The 24,050-nt window shown below is 35.2% G+C and overlaps 2 protein-coding genes across 4 annotated transcripts in view; both read left to right on the forward strand.

The window, feature by feature from the left end:
- The window catches only part of GABPB1 (GA binding protein transcription factor subunit beta 1), a 975,210-nt gene that overhangs the window by 667,030 nt on the left and 284,130 nt on the right, over window positions 1–24,050 (forward strand). The window lies entirely within an intron of this gene.
- The window catches only part of FAM227B (family with sequence similarity 227 member B), a gene marked incomplete at its 3' end in the record, with an annotated part of 171,152 nt that overhangs the window by 5,603 nt on the left and 141,499 nt on the right, over window positions 1–24,050 (forward strand). Inside the window, exons 3-8 of the mRNA XM_082734424.1 lie at window positions 2,558–2,611; window positions 7,770–8,001; window positions 9,353–9,420; window positions 13,752–13,787; window positions 14,251–14,355; window positions 20,320–20,418. Coding sequence (XP_082590550.1) covers window positions 2,558–2,611; window positions 7,770–8,001; window positions 9,353–9,420; window positions 13,752–13,787; window positions 14,251–14,355; window positions 20,320–20,418 — 594 coding nt within the window. The remainder of the gene's footprint in view (window positions 1–2,557; window positions 2,612–7,769; window positions 8,002–9,352; window positions 9,421–13,751; window positions 13,788–14,250; window positions 14,356–20,319; window positions 20,419–24,050) is intronic.

Below are 24,050 nucleotides of genomic sequence, written 5' to 3' on the forward strand. Positions count from 1 at the left end.
ATCTTAAAATTCTTAATTTTTGGACAAGGGACTGTGCATTGGCACAAAGGATATAGCCAGTCCTGCTTACTGACACCCACTGCTCTTCACCAGCCTCATAGAAAAGTAAGATTTTTGTTTTATCTGCATTTCTTTTGTTGTTACTGTGGAAGCATAGGTGTTCTGAATCCTTCTACATTATACTGAGAGCAGAAGTCCATTTAATTTATACCTATCTCCTTTTAACATTTACCTGAGAGAACTTTGGAATTTTATATTGAAATTAGCTGGAACTTTCTCATGTTAAGTTTCATTTCCATAATACATTTTTCTAACTTCCATTAGTTGAAACATGGGTAATATTTTAATGGATGAAGAAGATAACACACACACACAGGAATATTACACAGCCATGAAAAGGATAAGATATTGCTATTTGCAACAACATGGATGGACCTAGAGGGTGTTATACTGAGTGAAATAAGTCAGACAGAGAAAGATAGAAACTTTGTAATTTCACTTATATGTAGGACCTAAAAAGCAAAACAAATGAATGAACAAACAAAAGCAGAACCAGAACTATAAAAATGGAGCACAAACTGATGGTTGCCAGAGTTAGGGGAATGTGAAAAATGGGTAAAGAAGAATAGGAGGTATAGGTTTCTAATTGTGGAATGAATAAGCCGCAGGAATAAAAGGTCCAGCATAGAGAATATAGTCAGTGATACTGTGGTAGTGTTGTATGGTGATAGATGGTAGCTACACTTGTGGTAAGCAGAGCATAACCTATAGAGTTGTTGAATCACTATGTTGTATACCTGAAATTAATGTAATGTGTGTCAACTGTACTCAAATAAAAAAAGAATTTTTAAAAGAGAAATGTGGGTATTATTTTTAGTGCTGTATACTAGAAATGGTTTGATAACCCACACAAGAAAAAAAGGCAAAATTTAGATTATTTTAATTAACCTCTTTATAGTCCATGTATTTCAAAATATACTGATAGTTTCCTTCTAGAAAACTACTACACTCACTCTCTCTGTATCCTGAACATTTTTGTTTGTTTCTAAGCATTCTCTGCACACCATCTTTTTTTTTTTTTTAGGAGTTTATTTATTTGACACAGAGAGAGATCAGAAGTAGGCAGAGAGGCAGGTGGGGCTTAGGGGGTGGGAAGCAGGCTCCCTGCTGAGCAGAGAGCTCGATGCAGGGCTCGATGCAGGGCTCGATCCCAGGACTCTGGGATCATGACCAAGCCGAAAGCAGAGGCTTTAACCCACTGAGCCACCAGGCGCCCCTGTGCACCGTCTCTTATTTCTTACCCTTCTCAATCTAGAGTTCCCTGTTTTCCATTAAATTTTTTGACAACTCTATGCAGCTTTGCTTCTGACCACTTATTTTTATAATGATTGTCACATATACCTTTTATTTTGTTATCTATTTGCTTATATTCATCATCTATTTTAAACAATTTTACAGGATGAAATATTCTCTTCAGCCTCAAATGTATAGCTCTTTTTAAAAAATATGGTGATTTTGTAATCTTGATCATTTATATATTGATGTGAAATATGTGTTTAGTGTTTTAGTCTTTTCAGACATGTCATCATCATATCATTAGGATATGATATTGAGATATTCTGAATTTCTCTTATTTTTGCTGCCTTCTTGCTGGTTTTTCACTCTCTAGAAATGGTCTTATTATCCTTTTAAATAACACATTTCTCTGACATCTATCTACTCATTTATTAATTTATACACATTGCAAGTAGTTATGCACTAACTCTGAGCCAGTCACTGTATGAAATTTTGACAGTTCAGCAGTGATTATACTATAGTTTCTATCCTCATATAGGAATGAATCTGCTATGTGTTATCATAGATACAGTCTTTTGGGGGAACAAGGAGGGTTTCCTAGAAAAAGTGACTTTTAATTTGACATTTGAAATAGGAGTTAAATAGGCGAAGAAGGGATTGGAGGGAGAGGGTTTGGAACAGGGAGCCTTCCAAGCAGAAGAAAGAATGTTACATAGTCTCTAAACAAGGAAGAACAAGATGTGGTCTTGGATAAAATTAATTTGTCCAGTGAAAGAATATGTTTTCAACTTATGAGGAAACTACTAATAAAAATGGGAATATTATTTTTACACAGAAACATCCAAATATTTAAATTATTTTCACCATGTCACTAGTGTGGCCTTTTAAAGACGTCGTTGGCAAGAGAGGCAAGTTACTATATATTTGGCTCTGGATTTATTGTAGACACCATCCAGGATAACCCAAAATGTCCCAGAACTGTTGTAGGAATTTGAAATGAGGATATTCAACAGAATTCTTGTGGAATTTATTTCTAGGAGCAATATATGAGGGAAGCCTTTTACAGAATTTGGTTTGGAGGCCTGGGATTTAAACATTAATATCTCTAAAGTGCAGGGTCTTTACAAGGTGAATATTTTATAATGTCTTATGGCTCTGAAAATTATAACTGAAGTCTAGTATCTCTTACTTAAGTAAATTATATGTAAACATAAATAGCCTGATTTTATGTTAATTAGCAATATTGATTTTACTTCATTAGAAAATGCAAAAACCTCCAAGGAACATTGAAGAATTCTTAAAGTTTCAAAATTGGGTGAGTAGAACATCTAATTTATGTGCCAACACATCTTTTAAAATATCAGTTGTGGAAGGGCACCTGGGTGTCTCAGTCATTTAAGCATCTGACTCTTGATTCCAGCTCAGGTCATGATCTAAGGGTGGCGAGATGCATCAAGCCCCTGCTTGAGACTCTCCCTCTGCCTATCTCTTTCTCTCTCTCTCTCCCCACTTCTCTATAAATAAATAAATAATCAGTTGTGAAGATGTGGAAAGCTTTGAAAAGACTTTAAGAATAGAAATTCAAAAACTACATTAGAGTACCCATTAAATGTGAACCACATGAATAATTAGAATATATGAGTGACTAAAAACAGGTAAAGATACCCCCTTGATGGAGCTGTCATTTTTTTACTTAGAAATGAGGCATATGATAAATGAGTTAAACAAAACAGAAACTAAAATATATTCTAAACTGCTTATGGCTTCCTAGAAAGCCTATCTTTATAATTTCCCTCTAAAATATAAAAGCAAATGTATGAATCTGCTTAGTGGTATAGGGGTTAAGAACAAAGGCTCTGGTGTCAGACTGCCCATGCTCAGATCCCAGCTCTACTACTAGCTGGCAGTAGACCCGTACCTGGCACCTACATGTTAGCTGTTAGTTTCTCATGTCTTATAGTTTATCTTTTGTCACATCATCTAAAGCTGTCTCATTTTGGCCAATTCCTACCATTTTTATCTTTTGTAATTTTAATATTTTATACTGTCTTCTCCTATCTTTCTCCTCTTCTTCTTATAGTTCTGTGTACTTTTTTTAAAACTTCAGTCATTTCTCATTTATCAACTTGATCAATTCCCACATTTGCTTCCTGTTTCTTTCCCCTTTACTCCATCACCATTCTGTTTCTATTTTTGTTTTATAAAAATATTTTTTTAAAGATTTTATTTATTTGACAGAGAGAGATCACAAGTAGGCAGAGAGAGAGAGAGAGAGAGAGAAAGAGGGAAGCAGGCTCCCTGCTGAGCAGGGAACCCGATGCGGAGGTTGACCCCAGGACGATGTGGGGGCTTGACCCCTGGACCCTGAGATCATGACCTGAGCTGAAGGCAGCGGCTTAACCCACTGAGCCACCCAGGCGCCCCAAAAATATTTTTATATTTTATTTTTATAATGCCTCTTGTTCCACTAGTGTTGCGTTACTATCAATTCTCTTACTTATCCTAGCCATTCATTCATTTAATGATTTTTATTCACTACCTACCAGGTCCCAGGTATTGTTCTGGACACTGGAGATACAATAGTGAACAAATCAGAGAGGAAATCCTTGCCATCATGGAATTTGCATCACTTTTCTTGTGCACTATTTTTCTTTGTTGTCATACTTTTTTTCCTTTCAGTTCTTTAGGTACTGAAGAATTGAATTCTTTCTTTACTTGCACATCACATTTAATCTTCCCTGTTATTTATATCATATTCTGTGTCTTGTTCCTGTTTTCATGTGACTTTTATCTAGGAGTGCTTTAATTAATCTTCTCTCAGTGCATCGGTATCAATTTTCATTAACAAAACTACCACATTTGTTATCTAGACCTAAAGAGTACTCAGATTCCTACTGTGATTTTTTTCACAGGATCAAACATACTTAATGATAGAATAATTATTTCAATCCCATTTTCTTTTTTAGGGAACAGCCTGTTTGTTGTCTGTCTGTTTATTCGTCTGTCCATCCATCCATCCATTTCAATCCCTCCCTGTATTAAAATTTAAGATAAGGGAAGAAGAACTAAAAGTCATTTCTTCTAACCCTAGTCATTCCTTGTATTTCTTACCCTTTTTTGGATACCTCAGCACTGTTTCTTAGGGCTTAGGACATGGTTAAAAACCTAACCATATATTCAGTAAACTAAATCTGTTTTCAAACTTCAGGGTCTCGCTGTGGCTACTCGGCTCCGTCTCTGGTTGTGTACCAGTAGGCAATATTTTGTGCTTCTGCTACTGCCAAAGTTTAATTGCAGTAGTTAAAGTAAGCATAATAAGGACATAGCCAGTTCTTGCTTCACTGACCTTTTAAATAAGATAAATGTTTTCCTGAAGTTATCACTGAAGACTATAGTACTATAATGGAGAGTTTAACTCTTCAGGGAACAGAAATTTCCTATCCAATTCTTTTGTCTCTTTGGAATTGGAATACATTTTTAAAAAAATTTTTTTAAATTTATTTGTTTGACAGACAGAGATCACAAGTAGGTGGAAATGCAGGCCAAGAGACAGGAGGAAGCAGGCTCCCTGCTGAGCAGAGAGCCTGATGTGGGGCTTGATCCCAGGACCCTGGGATCATGACCCGAGCCAAAGGCAGAGGCTTTAACCCACTGAGCCACCCAGGTGCCCCGGAATACATTTGTTTTTAAGATTTTTTTTTTTTTTTTTTTTTTTTTTTTTGACAGAGAGAAATCACAAGTAGACGGAGAGGCAGGCAGAGAGAGAGGAAGGGAAGCAGGCTCCCTGCTGAGCAGAGAGCCAGATTCAGGACTCGATCCCAGCGGCTTAACCCACTGAGCCACCCAGGTGCCCCACATTTGTTTTTAAATGAATATAATTACTGTGGTTGCTGGATGATTAAACCCTAGCAGTGCTGATTTTGTCTCTGGCATAATGAGTTCACTTTTGCCTGGCAGTTGATCTGCTTATTGGCTACTCCTGTTTAGCTTCCCTAGGTCTGGCTACAAAAATTATTTTCAGATGATATTCTATTCAAGGAGCAACAGACTGAAGGCAAAATAGAAAGGAATAATAAAGGAACATAATTAGAGAAATGATGGGGAAAGGCAGGTATGAGCTACTACAAGATCATCATTGGGTATCCATTTAATCATGCAGCCACAAAGAAACCAATAAAAGAATCAGGGCTAATTTACACATCACCTTTGTCACATTAATGGCTTTGGGATACCAGTCAATCCCCTGATTACCTTGGGAAGGTACAGAATACAGGATCTAATTAGGCTTATAGGATTTCAGGATACTTTATTCATCTCATAATATACTTCAGTACTTTATAAATAAGGATTATGGATTGTGGTATCTTGAGCCTGGTATAGGGGATATATTTTCATAAATGTTTGTATGTATTGTAAAATCTTGTCAAATGCCACTTCCATTTCAGCCTCTTTCCTCTCTCCCAATACCGCTAACAATAGTAATGCATGACCCATAAGGACTGTGTTTCCGAATGCAGCTGTCATTCTGACTTGACAATATTTGTCTCCAGGGATTGTACCCTGTGATCATATCTTATTCTTTTGAAGTCTTTGTACTTTTTGGCACATAATACCAAATTTTAATGCAGGAAAACTTCTCCAGGTAGCTGTATCTTGCTTAAGGTACACAGTTGTAGGATTTGGGAGATGGCACTTACGTATCAAAGTGAATTCTTTTTTCTGAAATGACAGAAGGACCTAGGTATTCTGTGGGGAAGTTTTCCAGAATTAAAAGCTGGTTATTATTCAGGTACCTGTTATTATTAGAGAGCATAGTTCATAAATCAGACACATATGATGGAGGCACATATGATGGGTTTAGGAAGCCATTAAATGGAGTAAAAGGCAGGTAGAATAAACCAAGGCATGTTTATAATTCCTGATCTGCAGACTTTAGATTTATTCCCATTTAGCTAAATTCCCAGAGCATCTCACCCAAATTCCATTGAAGAGTTTTATTCTCCACAAATTTTCTACCATTACAGAAAAAGTTATTTTACTCATAAACCTTTAATTAGGTAGGCTAACTTTGTTTTGCTATTAGTTGCTTATATTAAAAGATCATCCTATATTTAGATTTACAAATATGGTAATGATTCCCCTTCCTTTCCTTTCATTTCCCTTTTTTATCTTCTCTTCCTCTTTTTCCCCTTCCTGAACAATTTAGTCCTAAAGCTATTTGGGGGCCCAAGCAAGACAGGTGTCCATATTTGCACTGGGGAGGAAGATACGCTGCAATCGCCCTAAGCAAGCTATCTGAACTATGAAAATAGTACTCATGTGACACCAAGGTGTCAGAGCTCAAAGGAATGAGATGGTAGCCACCTGAGGCTGGGGATGAAGTGTTTTTTCATGGAGGTGTGGAGGTAGCTGTGGCTTATATGGGAAGTCAGAGCCCAAGTAGGGTAACAAAGGCGTCCCTACAGAATTGGCAGCCTAGGATTGGATGTCAGAGTCGAAGCAGGATGAAAAGGGCATCTACATATAAAAAAGATGCTCGAAGTGAATGGGAGAGAGTGATTACCTGAAAAGATTGATCAAGTAAGTATATACATTAAAGATCATGGCAACTAGATTTTTCACTATTAGAGATGGTAATTGTAATATGGAAAAAGAGAAAACTAGGATGTATGGAATTGGAATTTCGGGTTTCATTGTGAACTCCTGGTTTTAAATATGTGGAGGTCAAGAAAAGACTGGGGAGTTTTTAGACTGAAGGAGACTCAAGACATATAAAGCCCAAATGTAATCTTGCTATAAAGGGCATTACTGGTTTAGTTGATAAGACTTGACAGAATCTGAGACTTAGATAGGAACAATGTATCAATGACAATTTCCTAATTCTGATGGTTATATTTTGATTATGTAGAATGGTTTTGGTTTTAGGAAATACATAATAATGTATTCAAAGATGATGGGACATCAGTCAAGTAAGCAAATTATTTTCCGAAAAGTTTTTTGTAAAATATCTGAAACTTCTGAAGTTTATGATTATTTTACAATTTTTAAATACATTTAATGAAAAGTAATGCTGTGTTGTATAGTATGTTGGGCACCTGAAACTAATATAACATTATATGCCAATTATACTTCAATAATATAAAGAATGTAGGGTCGCCTGGGTGGCTCAGTGGGTTAAGCTGCTGCCTTCGGCTCAGGTCATGATCTCGGGGTCCCGGGATCAAGTCCCATGTCGGGCTCTCTGCTCAGCAGGGAACCTGCTTCCTCCTCTCTCTCTCTCTGCCTCTCTGCCTACTTGTGATCTCTGTCTGTCAAATAAAAAAATAAAATCTTTAAAAAAAAAATAAAAAATTTTTTTTCAAAAAAAAATGTAATGCTGTGGAATTAAATCTCAATTTTAGTTCATTGATTTAAAACTCTTATTTAAATTCATTAAAAATGACTTAGGTTACATTCTCTCACATTTTTTGCAGGATTACTGGCCAAGGGAAATCCATTTTGGAAATAGTGATGAATGGTTACACACTGTGAAGAAAATAAAAGAAGATAGTTCATTTACTTCAATTTATACACATCTGTGGGGAACAGTTCCTCGAATACATGAGGCAGTCATGGCCATGGAGTCAAGATTAGGGGAATGTTCAGTCCTTTTGAAAAGCCATGCCTCTAAAATATTTGAGTGGAAGAGCATAACTTTTGATACAAGTAAATCTTATTTTTTATGAGTAAAGTAATGGTCAGTTGTGTGTGTCTGTGTACATTCTCATAAAGAATAGAAATCCTAAGGTATAAAATATCTGAGAACATAAACATTATTTTATTTTTAAAAACGTCTTCATTTCAACATAGTTCAATCAAGATTTTTAGCTGAATGTGAGCATATGGGTTTAATGAAAGTGTTGTTAGAAAACCCTAAAATAGTTGTGAACTTTGTTCAGCTGCAGCGGACATGGACGAGTATCAAGGAAACAGGGTTGGATCAATTCTATATTGGTAGTAGAGACGAGCAAGCCCGTAAGGGTCAGAACATAAGAAAAGAACCATGTAAAACCCAAAGTAAATTAAGCTGCATGAGCTAGGTTAGCTTGTAGGAAGTGTTTAGAATTCAGTGGTAAAAAACTGCAGACTGAGGGAAAAACATATCTTCCAGTAACGATCATTTTCACTTCTTTTTATATAACATTTTTCTCACCTAGTTGTATTTATTAATACTTCCAGAGTAGTTTTAGATACTAGTGGTGATTCTTGTATCATTCTTCATGCAATGAGCAAACTTCTCATAATACAAGCCTTAAAAATGATAGTATTAGTTGAACTTACAAAGTATTTTCTATGTAATAAATACATTTAATTAATTATATTACTTAAATATTTAATATCTTTTTTGGACCTTGGTTTTTCAAATTCTGAGAATTTGTTTAGCATACTGCTATTAAATTCACTACTGTTTTATTTTAAATTTTCTTATTGCATTTTTAATCATTTTCTGAATTTAAAAAATATCTTTGAAATTATATAAGCTATATACATATGTATATATAGAGAGAGGGAAGGAGACATAGAGTGAGCGAGCGCAGATGTACACTTTCAAAAGAAATAATTTTGTATATGCTCATTTTCCTCAATATGTAAATATCTGGAGTTTGGACTCAATTCTGGGTTACCTAGCTTCAAAGTTGTCCCTCATAAACTTTCACTAAGACTTGATCCAAAGTACTGTACTTTATTGAATTTAAGATGGCCATGAAGCAACCAAACATAAGTAGCTGAGCTTTGTGAAAAACATGGGGTTGTTCTGTAGGAAGGGATTGAGGTAAAACTTTAGATTTAGGGGTAAGTACAAGAGATATTAGTTGGAGCATGACATTTCTAAAGAGAGGAAACAGAAAATACAGTATTTATTCATTCAACTAAGGGTATGTGTGTCTAGCATTATGCTGATCAAAATAGTTGATCTCATGAATAGTTTTATATGTAATTTCTTTAAAGCATTTTATTTTTTTTTTTACTTTAAAAGATATATATGTCTGTACATATATGTCTCATTCTTTTAAAGGTTCTAAAGGAAATTTGGAAAGATACAAAACATTTCTAAGGAAGTACCATAGGAGAAAGAAGATAATGGTATGGTGTTTGTTTTCATCTTCCTTGAAAAATTATATTTTCACAGAAAATTGTTATAATTTCACAGATAAACACTGATAGAATTTTTAAAAATTTTCCTGTTAGTCTTTTATTGTCTACTTTTGTATCTATCTGTGTGTTTTTTAAAATAGCTAGACTCATCTTCTTTACACACTCCATATTAGAATGTTGGCATTTTCACATTACTGTAAGTTACTTGAAGACTTTAATGTATACATTCAAACTCCAGTTATTTAATAATTATAATAACCTATACTTAGTAGTGCAGTTTCCATATCAGTCTTCTTCCTTTAGAAAAAAATAATAATTCCTTTTGATTACCTTCAAAATTGCTTTGTCATTTTTTTTAAAAAGTCTCTTAGGGAGTTTGATTAGAATTATAATAGACTTTTATTTTGTTTTGTTTTATTTTTAATTATGTTATATTAGTCACCATACAGTACATAATTGGTTTTTGATACAGTGTTCCCTGATTCATGTTTGCATATAACACCCAGTGCTCCATGAAATCCGTGCCCTCCTTAATACCCATCACCAGTCTTACCCATACCCTCAGCCCCCTTCCCTTCTAAAACCCTCAGTTTTAGATAGACTCTCATGATAGACTTTGAATTACTTTTAGAAAGTTAGTCCTTTTTGAAAATACATTCTGAAATTATATAATGTTAAAGCTATAAAGACTTTAAATGCCACCACTAGTCTCTCCATCTCATTATATATTATTTTTCAATTTTCAAAATTATCTTTTCCTGATTATGACTAAAGTAGTCATTTTAGAAAATTAGAAGAAATGGTTAAGCAGTAGAAAGGATAAATATCCTAATTCTATCATTTATAGATAAATCACACTTGTCACTTGCATTTTTATTTCCTTTTAGAAAATTCAAAGTATATTATATATTTGTAATTCATTAAATGTAATATGAAATTTTCATTAATAAACATTCTTCTCCACCATCTTAAAAGTAAAGGTAGTTTTCATTCACTGTTATTAACAAAACTACTCTGAAGATATTTGGAACTGAAGATTGTGCTTATCCATGATTATTTTCTTAAGATAAATTTCCAGAAGTAGGAACCATGTAGGAAAAGAAATGTGAAAATCTAAGTGTTTTGATACATATTGCAAATTGTTCTCTAGAAAGGCAGTACCAATTTATATTTGTAACAATAGGGTTTGTGATTGATCTCTTATCCATTTCCTTGTCACCATTTAGTACTATATTTTTTAATGTTTGCACAGTTGATAAGCATAAATCTTATCAATTATATATGTTTTACTAATGAAGTTGGTATTTCAGGTTTTTCTTAGTCTTTGTGTTTTTTTACTGTGAATTGCCTATTAATGAAATTTGGCCATTTTTTTGGCTATTGGTTTTTTTGTCCTTAAGAGCTCTTTAGATGTTAAAAATATTAACCCTTTCAGTAATATGTATTTCTTTGTTGCCTTTAAGAAGTGTTTTTTGTTATATAGAATTTTGCATTTTTATGGATCTATAATTTTCTATTGAAGTTTTCTGCCTTTGGTGCCATATTTGAGAAGAGTTTGTTTGTCACAAGATCCTACATATATTCACTTGTGTTCTGTTCTATTATTATTACAGATATTTGTGTGCGTGTATTTGATTATCTAGTGTCTATTTTTGTGTTAGAGAGTAAAACAAAGATTTTCTTTTAGGTCATCAGTAAATTTGTGATTTTCTTCATATAAGTTCTAAACATTCCCTGTTAAATTTATTCTTAGGAATCTTAAATTTTTGTTACTGATATCAGTGAAATTGTTTTTTCATTATTTTATTAAATGGCTCATTGTAAGCATAAAGGAAATTATTTTTGGTATATGCATATTATTCAGGAATGTTAGTGGTTTCTCATCTTGTCTTTGATTTGGAAAGAATGCTACTACTTTGCTATCAAGCATCATTTTAAATGTTTAAATAGCTGTCTTTTTTTAGATTAATGAAATTTATTTCTATTCCTAGTTTATTAAAACTATGTGGATGTGATGTAGATTAGATATAAATCAGTTCGAGAGGAGAGGAAAATAATCCACTGGGAGGATAGAGAAGCTACTTTGAACCTTTAATCTTTGTGGCAGATTACATTAATAACTTTTCCAGAGTTGAGACATTCTTATATTCTTAGGTCATACTTTTTTATTGCATTACTGGATTTGATTTGTTATTGTTTTGTGTGGATAGTTACATCTGTGTTTGATAAGATATGATTTTCTTTTGGTTTTGGTGTCAAAATTATACTAACCCCAGAAAATGAATTACTTAGTTTTATTTCTTTTTCTAGTCTGTAGACTACAGAGCATGGTAGTTGTATAGGGATATCATTTGTTATCCATATATGTGTATGGATATCATTTGTTCTTTGGATGTTTGTCAAAAGTCAACTATGAACTTCTGTTGATTTAATTATTATTTATATTTTGCAGAGGGGAATAGGTAGGTTGGTAGAAAAGCTATGTGGAAATTAGCAGATTTCATAAATGTAACTTGGGTAAATTGTCAAAACATAATATTAAGTTAAAAAAAGGCAAATTACCAAATAATATGTACAGTTGATACCATTTCTTTACATTTTAAAAACACATAAGAAGTGTTTATATTCTCTAAATATATGTACACACATATATATAAATATGTTAATGGGATGGGAAGGATGCAAACAAAACTAATAATAGTGAATCTTTCAGAGAAGGGGGAACACATGAATAGAACTGTAGAGCATATGGTAAAAAGGAAATCTGAACTTTATACTTTGTTGAATAAATTTCAAATTTTATTTTATAACATAGTTGTAAGCAAATACTAAAATGTCAACAGTAGTCCATTCTGGGTTGTGGGAACATAAAAACACTGGTAATTTTTTTTTTTAATTTTCAAAAGAATTTCAAAAATTTTGACTTCTGGATTTTATCAGATAATTTTTGAGGATCTATTGCAGTGACCTTTAGACGAATTATACTAACAAAAATTTTAATTATTTTTATTGCTAAATGTGTTTTATTGATTTTTTTTAATTTGGACTTTAACACATATTATTTGTATTTTTGTAATATCTTTTCTAGGTTGTATGATCAAGAACTAGTTTTGTGTTACTATTATTGTGCTCCTTGAAAACTTTCAGTGTTTCCTTGCTTCCTGCAAAATAAAGCCAGGACTTTGAGATTAACATTAACATCTTTCTAAATATGACCCCATTCTCATTGATTAATGATATCTGTAACTCCCAAGTACACAGCCTTCTTTCTTATTAAATGAAAACTGATTTTATTTTGCCTAAGTAATCTGTTTTTATTCCTTTATGTACTTTTTAAAATGACAATAATGTCATTCTCTTTCTGTTAGCAATCTGTTATCATTCAAATTTGTTTCCTATGTTATTTCCTCTATAATATGTGTATTATATAATGTGTGTGTGTGTATGTGTATGATTTGCCTGTGAGCTTAGTTATTTCTGGAAGAAATGGGGATGTGGAAATTAATAAACAATCAACATGTCAAGTGATCAATAACTAATGTATACAGAAGGATGTTTATTCTCTGTGTAAAGTAGTATGATCGACATAGAGATGCACAGCCCAGATTCCCCGTCAAGGAAGAATCTGTTGTCCTAGCTGCTAAGAGTGCTGTTAGTGGTGCACCCTTCAGCTATCAGTCCCTTCAGGGTTGCTTTACCTACAAAGAACTTCCTCTTCCAAAGACATTCCCTTTCAGGAACAACCTATATCCAATGACTGATCAAGCTGGGGGCAGAAAGACCTTTCAACTGAATGGCTCTTTCAACTAAATGCAGGACAACTGTGACAGGCCCTTTCTGCTCTAGAGCCCTTTTTAGAGTCCATGGAAGCTGTTAGACTTGTATCATAGCTGATTTTTCCAACTTCCCAATTATGCCTCTTCCATTGCCTTCTGTAGATGTTGAGCTCATAGGCACTCCCATAGACATTCTGAATACTAAACTCCACCTCAGAGTCTATTTCCCAGTGAACCAAAAGTGCAATAAGTAGTTTTATATTTCTTATTATAGCCCTTATCTATCTGTGTTTTGTTTGTGTGTATCTGATTTCTCTCCTGAACTATGACTAGCCTGAGCGCAAGAACCATCTTTGTATTTCTACCATCTAGCAGAGTGACAGCACTCTAGGCTTCACAATCTAGGAGATAAACACACACACACACACACACACACACACACACACGTATACACATACACATGCACACACACATAATTAACAAATTTACAAAATAAAAAATTTAATTTAGAATTTTAAAGATTCTATATTAAATGTTTTCCAGCTTTCAGATGAAATGGAGACAAAGAAGACTGTAGAGGTATTTAAAATTTCTATTCTATAAGATTATGTATCAGAAGTATTATATAGAAATAAAGAATGTTTATAATAATATAGATATAGCTATAAATATAGATGGAGCTCTAAGAGAGAGAGGTAGAAACAAGCATATAAGCTTTTTCCTTCTGCCTTCCCCTTCCTTATGGGTAGGCTAGCTAAAATTCTGATCATTCGAGTTGTGAAAGTTGGTTCTGAAATACGATTTTATTTTGCTTTTGAATTTGGCATATGAATATGCCAGGGCTCTTAATTTGAGAGAATCAGAAAATAGGAAGATATTTTAAGGTACAATGAAAAGCTAGCACTTATTTTAATAAATGGAAGTAAAATAATTATGTTAGTTAGTTATGGTTGAATATTTATCTCTCTTCTGTAGTCCTCTAGGACTATTATACTGGAAAGGGTAAAATAATGACTGTTGTGTGCTATTTCCTTCTTTCTAGGGTTTCACCTTCTCAGGATTCAAGACAAATGAGCTTACTCAGCTACCCAGACATTTGGATGCTGAACAAATTTATCTTTTTATTTTAAAAGCCCATAACTTTGATGTATGTAAACATTATTTTTATTGTATGATACATTTTGAGGATATGATATAATGAATCAGACTTTTATTTAAAGCTATGACAAATTAGGTGATAAGCATGATTGAATTTTGAGGGCATTAAGTCTGTAAGGAAAAGACCAGTGATGCTTACTCCCTTGATCACCAGAAAAGAACGTATTGGATTCTGTGTTACCACTTCAGGGGTCTGAGGGTCCTAGCATTGTCTTGGCATGTGACTGTAACAAGTGTTTTCCCCTCCCTCTGCCTGCTTTATCAGCTCAAGAGATTTTAGTCTGCTTATTTTGACCCCAGAATAACTTATGAGAGCCCTTCTCCACAATGCCACCTTTTGAGCCTCCAAGTATCTTGGGAATTTTTGAGTAGTATCCCTATAAGATAGCTAATTGAAGTATTGCAGGCATAGGACAGTAACTAGATCATTGCCCCTTGCTTGCCAAGCATAGAATGAAAGTTGGGTGGTACCTGATATTGATTTCCCAGTTAAATATTAGGTGGTCACCTAACAAGGTTTCTGTTTCCTGCAGGCTTCAACAATGTTCCTTGTACCCCAGGCAGATTCCTTCCAAATAGTTCTCTGTGGTGGATTTGGACTTGGAATTTCCTAAAGCCCTCCTCGAGGGGGAGCAAGTCCATCCTTCACCTCCCCATACTTTATCTCTCCATCCCTTCCCATCCCTCACCTCCAACTTTCCTGTGCCTCTTCATTTCTCAACACAAAATCCCTGTTTTCACTCCCACTGTAATTCATCAGAAGAAGTATAATCAACCAGTTAACCACCTTTTTTTTCACTCTCTTCAAGATGCAATGTTTCAAGAAATAGAGTGTGATTGACTTGATTTGGGTCTTCTATATACCCCTCAGGCAACTACAGAGTACCTCAACTGACAACAATATCTAGAATGATTGAATAGTGATACTCTTTTATTTTTCATACTAATGCAAATGTTTTTCAATTCTATTTTATATTTTGTGGGATTTTGGTGAGAGTAAAGGCTTAGTCTGCCCCCTTTATATGATCACCTGATCCCATTTTTATAGAGAAAAACTATAGATGCTAATTGTAGTTATGCCTGGGGATCATGAGCCTGTTTATTTGTTTCTCTGACTATATTTTTCACAGTTTCCTTAGAAAAAAGGCTTTATTGGTACAAAAAGAAATTGCTAAGTTGGTGTTGTTAAAATAAGTTTATAAATCTTCTGGGTAATCTATAATATTATAACATTCCATGTTCTGAGATGCTATTGTATTTTAAATATAGATGCCTGTCCATCTAACACAAATCAGATAAACAAGGCAGAGATGTACAGCTATAAGGAATTATTAATATGGTTAGTTTAGGGATACTGGAATTATTGAAAGAAATAGGAAAGTGAGGAGTGGAAGTAGATATGGGAAGCGGACAGGTGGATTATGACAAGCTTCTGGGCATATCCACATATAGACACTAGTGTTTTATTTGTTAATACTCCTACATGATTTCAAAAAAATTTAAATTGGCTTACTATAGCATGCAATGACATTTAAAAAAATAGATAATGAAGTTAGACCAAAGAGATTATAAGTGAGTATAGGAAAATAAAAATATCAGGAAATGTTATTTCATAGAAATGCTTATAGTAACAGACTAAGAGGTCAAACTTATGGATCTGAAACTAGGAACGAGAAGAGTATGGGTTTACTATTACATGATTGAAGGTATGGGAATCCATGGAATTGATGAATTCACCTAAACCCATCTAAACACATTCCTGGATATACAGTCATTAATTAAGTTCCTTTATGAGAGAAAGTGTACATTATCCTCTGTACCATCCAGATCAGAACTGTGGCTAAAGGTTGATGCTTAGTAAAAATTTTATTAAATTAAAATGAGTTAAAAATGAGCTATATTGTGACTCAGAGGAGAAAGCTAAGCCACAAGCATACTGATATATATGAATAGAAACTGATAGAAAATTAGAAGTAATTTTGTCCAACCTAGACTCAGTGTTAGAACCAAGTTAGATTATCTAGGTTTTAAGGTGTATTTACAGTTACTTGAATCAAAAAAGTATCACAAAGTGGGTAGGGGAGAGGAGAGAATCATTTAACTTTTTAAACTGGGTTTGGGTTTTGTTTTGTTTTGTTTTTAAGCCAATTTCCAATTTTTGGTTGTTTTGGCTAAATATTGATATATTTTAAAGAATCTGAAATTTTACTGAAAAAGGAAGTTAGTGATACTAAACATAACCAAAATTAGAATAGAAGCAATTGTGCAGTTAGTGTACAGTTAAAATTATCTTTGCTTGAAATTTGCAAATAATTTAAGCAAAATTATTGTTCCTCCCCTCCAGAATTTCAATTTTCTACTTTTTTCTTTATGTACTTCACATATGTTCTTTGTAATGAAAAAATACTAAATCTAAGCTGTTAAGTACTAAGTACTAAATTGAAGCTGTTACCTTATGTACTCCATACTATACTTAGTGGCCATTGGAAGAGAAGTGCCCCAAAAGAATACATGATTACTAGTCTTTTTGGTATAAAAATCAGGATATAAAATCAATGCACAGAAACCAGTTGCATTTCTATACACCAACAACAAGAAGGAAGAAAGAGAAATTAAGGAGTTCATCCCACTTACTGTTCCACCCAAAACCGTAAGATACCTAAGAATAAATCCAACCAAAGAGGCAAAGAATCTGTACTCATAAAGCTATAGAGTACTCATGAAAGAAATTGAGGAAGACACAAAGAAAACATGGAAAAAATGGAAAGAAAACATGGAAAAATGTTCCATGCTCATGGAGTAGAAGAAAATACTGTGGAAATATCTATGCTACCTAGGGCAATCTGCACATTTAATGTGATTCCTATCAAAATACCATCAACTTTTTTCAAAGAAATGGAACAAATAATCCTAAAATTTATATGGAACCAGGAAAGACCCTGAATAGCCAGAGGAATGTTGATAAAGAAAACCAAAGTTGGCAGGATCACAATTCCAGACTTCAAGCTCTATTACAAAGCTGTCATCATCAAAATAGCATGGTACTGGCACAAAAACAGACACATAGATCAATGGACCAGAATAGAGAGCCAAGAAATGGACCCTCAGCCCTATGTCAACTAATCCTTGACAAAGCAGGAAAGAATGTCCAGTGGGAAAAAGAGTCTCTTCAACAAATGGTTGTTGGGAAAATTAGACAGCCACATGCAGAAAAAGGACACTGGACCATTTCCTTACACCACACACAAAAATAGACTCCAAATGACTGAAAGACCTCAATGTGAGAAAGGAATCCATCAAAATCCTTGAGGAGAACACAGGCAGAAACCTCTTCGAACTCAGCCGCAGCAACTTCTTCCTAGAAACATCACCAAAGGCAAGGGAAGCAAGGGCAAAATGAGCTATTAGGACTTCATCAGACCAAAGCTTTTGCACAGCAAAGGAAACAGTCAACAAAACCAAAATATGACCGACAGAATGGGAGAAGATATTTGCAAATGACATATCAGATAAAGGACTAGTGTCCAGAATCTATAAAGAACTTACCAAACTCAACACCCGAAGAACAAAGAATCCAATCAAGAAATGGGCAGAAGACACGAACAGACATTTCTGCAAAGAAGACATCCAAATGGCTGACAGACACATGAAAAAGTGCTCAGCATCACTCGGCACCAGGAAAATACAGATCAAAACCACAATGAGATACCACCTCACACCAGTCAGAATAGCTAAAATTAACCAGTCAGGAAATGCACGTGTTGGTGAGGATGGGAATAAAGAAGAACCCTCCCACACTGTTGGTGGGAATGGGAATGCAAGCTGGTGCAGCCACTCTAGAAAACAGTATGGAGGTTCTTTAAAAAGTTGAAAATAGAGCCACCATACAACCCCGCAATTGCATTACTGGTTATTTACCCTAAAGATACAAATGTAGTGATTTGAAGGGGCACGTGTACCCAAATGTTTATAGCAGTAATGTCCGCAATAGCAAAACTATGGAGAGAGCTTAGATGTTCATCAACAGATGAATGGATAAAGAAGATGGGGTATACATATACAATGGAATACTATGCAACCATCAAAATATCCAAAATCTTGCCATTTGCAACGACATGGATGGAACTGAGAGTATTATGCTAAGTGAAGTAAGTCAATCAGGGAAAGACAATTATCATATGATTTCACTGATATGAGGAATTTGAGAAACAGAGGAGCATAGGGAAAGGGAGGGAAAAATGAAACAAGATTAAACCAGAGAGGGAGACAAACCCTAAGAGACTCATAATCTCAGGAAGCAAACTGAGGGTTGTTGGAGGGGAAGGTTGGGGGGAAGGAGAGATGGGGTGGTTGGGTGATGGATATTGGGGAGGGTGTGTGTGATGGTGAGTGCTATGAATCATGTTAGACTGATGATTTACAGACCTGTACCCTGAAACAAATAATACGTTATACGTTAATTCAAAAACTCCAATTCATAGCTACCTATCTGAAGAGATGAAACATCCTATTATCAGATGATTTTGACTATTGGAATTCACTGTAAGTAATTTAGACTTGGCTGCCTCACAATTTATATAATAAAATATCTTTAAAAGAAAAAAAGTCTGTATGATGTCCTTTCTATAGACATGTGTTGAGGAACAGGAATTTTTACCTATGGATTTCATTAAAGTAAGTCTTGAACTCTATTGACTCTGGTATTTAAAAACTTTTAGTAAATAAATGAGATAAAAATGGTCTATTGAATGTGCCTATTCAAACTAAGATTTATAGTCATGGGAAATGGATTTAACCTTATGTGACAATTTTTATTAATTTCTTTAAGAGTATACTCTATTTGAATGGGGTCTAAACTTATGAAAGAGCTTGTTGGGATAGAATTCCAAGATACCTGTCTTTAGAATAGAAGAGAAATTGTAGCATGTACCTTGGAGTTTGCTGTGTTTGTCTAGCCTACACTATCATTTCAATGGCTATTGGGCAAGTATAATTGTTCAATATATGAAATGTGGTTAATGTGACTGAGATGAATTTTTTATTTTCTCTCTTAATTTATATATAAATTTTAAAACTAATGCTAAATTCAGTTATTGTAAACTTTCAGTTTTGGTTGGAGCAAAATCACAACTCTGTATTTATGAAGTCTGAAAACAGATCTAGTATTTATGATGAAAATTTATTATTCAAACTGAGATGTGCTGTAAGTATAAAATTTATACAGTATGTGAAAGACCTATTACTACAAAGGAATGTAAAATATTTCATTAAGAATTTAATGCCCGGGGCACCTGGATGACTTGGGCAGTTAAGCATCTGCCTTCAGTTCAGGTCATGATACCAGGGTCCTGGGATCAAGCCCCATATCTGGCTCTGCATTCAGCGGGGACTCTGCTTGAGAATTCTCTCTCTCTCCCTCTGCCCTTCCCTCACTCATGTGTTCTCTCTCTCTCAAATGAATAAATAAAATCTAAAAAAAAAGAAAAAATTTACAATTTAATGCCCATATGTTGAAATAATAACATTTTAAATATATTTGATTGATTAAAATATGTCATTAAAATTAATTTCACCTTTTATTTTTTTATAAAGTGGCTACTAGAAAATTTAATTTTACATATATGGCACAATTAAATTTATTTTGAAAAATGCTAGTCTATAACCACTGAATACATATTCTTTATAAAGCCTATTTGCATTAACATGTTTTATAATGGATTTTTTTTTAAGATTTTATTTATTTGACAGAGAGAGATCACAAGTAGGCAGAGGCAGGCAGAGAGAGAGGAAGGGAAGCAGGCTCCCTGCTGAGCAGAGAGCCCGAAGCGGGGCTCTATCCCAGGACTCTGGGATAATGACCTGAGCCGAAAGCAGAGGCTTTAACCCACTGAGCCACTCAGTTGTCCCTTATAATGGATTTTAATTTGACCTCCGTGCATCTTTTTTTCCATAGGAAAAGGTTTTCAAAATCTGGAAGACTCATTTTCTCTCAGAAGCCTCTATTGCTCTTTTACATGATTCCTTTTGGTGGTGGTTTCTGCATAAATTTAAGGTATGATGTTATTTTTTAAACTTAGTTCTTAAGTTGGTTTGGGGCACAGTTAATTTTTTAGTAGAGGTGGCACTGGTACAAAAAAATATTTTTCTAGATCTTTTCATAGAACTTGGATTTTTAGTATTCTATACATGTTAGAAATCTTATTCAAAATCTAGAGTCTTTTCATAGGAGTTAAAACTTTAATATGGATTTCAATGATCTGAGTCTTCATTAGTCAGAGAAAGATCAGTGAAATCAAGCAGTGTAATGAATAATAAAGTTGTAGCTTAATTTAGTACTATAATGTGCTGAAAAACAGCTAATGAAAACCCTCTGCAAATCAGTGACACTGAAGGTGGTTTCATTTGGAAAATAGGCTATGGAGCAGATGAAGAGAGGGCCTTTACTTGATTCAAAAAGAATTAGCATTAAGAGGAGAAATTAATTAGCATTAAGAAGAAAAAGACAGGGGGGAGGAGTCAAGATGGCGGAGAAGTAGCAAGCTGAGACTGCTTCAGCTAGCCGGAGATCAGCTAGATAGCTTATCTAAAGATTGCAAACACCTGAAAATCCATCGGCAGATCGAAGAGAAGAAGAACAGCAATTCTGGAAACAGAAAAACAACCACTTTCTGAAAGGTAGGACCGGCGGAGAAGTGAATCCAAAGCGACAGGAAGATAGACCCCAGGGGGAGGGGCCGGCTACTGGCAAGCGGCGGAGCAACCGCGCACAAAATCAGGACTTTTAAAAGTCTGTTCTGCTGAGGGACATCGCTCCAGAGGCTAAACCGGGGCGAAGCCCACGCGGGGTCAGCGTGGCCTCAGGTCCCGCAGGGTCACAGAAGGATCGGGGGTGTCTGAGTGTCGCAGAGCTTGCGGGTATTGGAACGGGAAAGCCGGCTACAGAGACAGAGCCTACAGTAAGTTCACAGCTCCGTGTTACCTTGAACCGGTCGCAGGCTCGGTGAGCTCGGAGCGCGGCCGGAGGTGAGGCAGACGGGAGTAACTGGGCGCTGTTCTCTGAGGGCGCACTGAGGAGTGGGGCCCTGGGCTCTCGGCTCCTCCGGGCCGGAGACTAGGGGGCCGCCATTTGTATTCCCGTCCTCCGGAACTTTACGGAAAGCGCTCAGGGAACAAAAGATCCTGAAAGCAAACCCTAGCGGATTACTCACCCTGGCCCCGGGTAAGGATGGTGTAATTCCGCCTGGGGCAAAGACACTTGAGAATCACTACAACAGGCCCCTCCCCCAGAAGATCAACAAAAAATCCAGCCGAGACCAAGTTCACCTACCAAGGAGTGCGGTTTCAATACCAAGGAGAACAGCAGAATTCCAGAGGAGGAGAAAGCCAAGCACGGAACTCATGGCTTTTTTCCTGTGATTTTTTTTAGTCTTGCAGTTAATTTAATTTTTTCTTTTTCATTTTTTTTTTTTTTCTTGCCTTCGGGTAAAAATTTTTTTTTTAACTGTTACCTTTTTCTTTTTTAACGATTTTTTACTAGTTTCTCTAATATATATATATTTTCTTTTTTACATTTTTCTTAGGTGTTTTCTTTTTTTAAAAATTCTTTTCTTTTCTTTTTTTTTTCTTTTCTTTTTGTTTTTTTTTTTCTTTCTTTCTTCCTTTTTGAACCCCTTTTATCCCCTTTCTCCACACTCACGATTTTGGATCTCTTCTAATTTGGTTAAAGCATATTTTCCTGGGGTTGTTGCCACCCTTTTAGTATTTTACTTGCCCCTTCATTTACTCTTCTCTGGACAAAATGACAAGACAGAAAAATTCAACACAAAAAAAAGAACAAGAGGCAGTACCGAAGGCTAGGGACCTAATCAATACAGACATCGGTAATATGTCAGATCTAGAGTTCAGAATGACAATTCTCAAGGTTCTAGCCGGGCTCGAAAAAGGCATGGAAGATATTAGAGAAACCCTCTCGAGAGATATAAAAGCCCTTTCTGGAGAAATAAAAGAACTAAAATCTAACCAAGTTGAAATCAAAAAAGCCATTAATGAGGTGCAATCAAAAATGGAGGCTCTCACTGCTAGGATAAATGAGGCAGAAGAAAGAATTAGTGATATAGAAGACCAAATGACAGAGAATAAAGAAGCTGAGCAAAAGAGGGACAAACAGCTACTGGACCACGAGGGGAGAATTCGAGAGATAAGTGACACCATAAGATGAAACAACATTAGAATAATTGGGATTCCAGAAGAAGAAGAAAGAGAGAGGGGAGCAGAAGGTATACTGGAGAGAATTATTGGGGAGAATTTCCCCAATATGGCAAAGGGAACGAGCATCAAAATTCAGGAGGTTCAGAGAACACCCCTCAAAATCAATAAGAATAGGCCCACACCCCGTCACCTAATAGTAAAATTTACAAGTCTCAGTGACAAAGAGAAAATCCTGAAAGCAGCCCGGGAAAAGAAGTCTGTAATATACAATGGTAAAAATATTAGATTGGCAGCTGACTTATCCACAGAGACCTGGCAGGCCAGAAAGAGCTGGCATGATATTTTCAGAGCACTAAACGAGAAAAACATGCAGCCAAGAATACTATATCCAGCTAGGCTATCATTGAAAATAAAAGGAGAGATTAAAAGCTTCCAGGACAAACAACAACTGAAAGAATTTGCAAATACCAAACCAGCTCTACAGGAAATATTAAAAGGCGTCCTCTAAGCAAAGAGAGAGCCTACAAGTGGTAGATCAGAAAGGAACAGAGACCATATACAGTAACAGTCACCTTACAGGCAATACAATGGCACTAAATTCATATCTCTCAATAGTTACCCTGAATGTGAATGGGCTAAATGCCCCTGTCAAAAGACACAGGGTATCAGAATGGATAAAAAAACATACCCATCTATATGTTGCCTCCAAGAAACACATTTTAAGCCCGAAGACACCTCCAGATTTAAAGTGAGGGGGTGGAAAAGAATTTACCATGCTAATGGACATCAGAAGAAAGCAGGAGTGGCAATCCTTATATCAGATCAATTAGATTTTAAGCCAAAGACTATAATAAGAGATGAGGAAGGACACTATATCATACTCAAAGGGTCTGTCCAACAAGAAGATTTAACAATTTTAAATATCTATGCCCCCAATGTGGGAGCAGCCAACTATATAAACCAATTGATAACAAAATCAAAGAAACACATCAACAATAATACAATAATAGTAGGGGACTTTAACACTCCCCTCACTGAAATGGACAGGTCATCCAAGCAAAAGATCAGCAAGGAAATAAAGGCCTTAAACGACACACTGGACCAGATGGACATCACAGATATATTCAGAATATTTCATCCCAAAGCAACAGAAGACACATTCTTCTCTAGTGCACATGGAACATTCTCCAGAATAGATCACATCCTCGGTACTAAATCAGGACTCAACCGGTATCAAAAGATTGGGATCATTCCCTGCATATTTTCAGACCACAATGCTCTAAAGCTAGAACTCAACCACAAAAGGAAGTTTGGAAAGAACCCAAATACATGGAGACTAAACAGTATCTTTCTAAAGAATGGATGGGTCAACCGGGAAATTAAAGAAGAATTGAAAAAAATCATGGAAACAAATGATAATGAAAATACAACGGTTCAAAATCTGTGGGACACAACAAAGGCAGTCCTGAGAGGAAA

This window comes from Mustela nivalis (assembly GCF_964662115.1).
Source record: "Mustela nivalis genome assembly, chromosome: 6".
NCBI classification, from domain to species: domain Eukaryota; kingdom Metazoa; phylum Chordata; class Mammalia; order Carnivora; family Mustelidae; genus Mustela; species Mustela nivalis.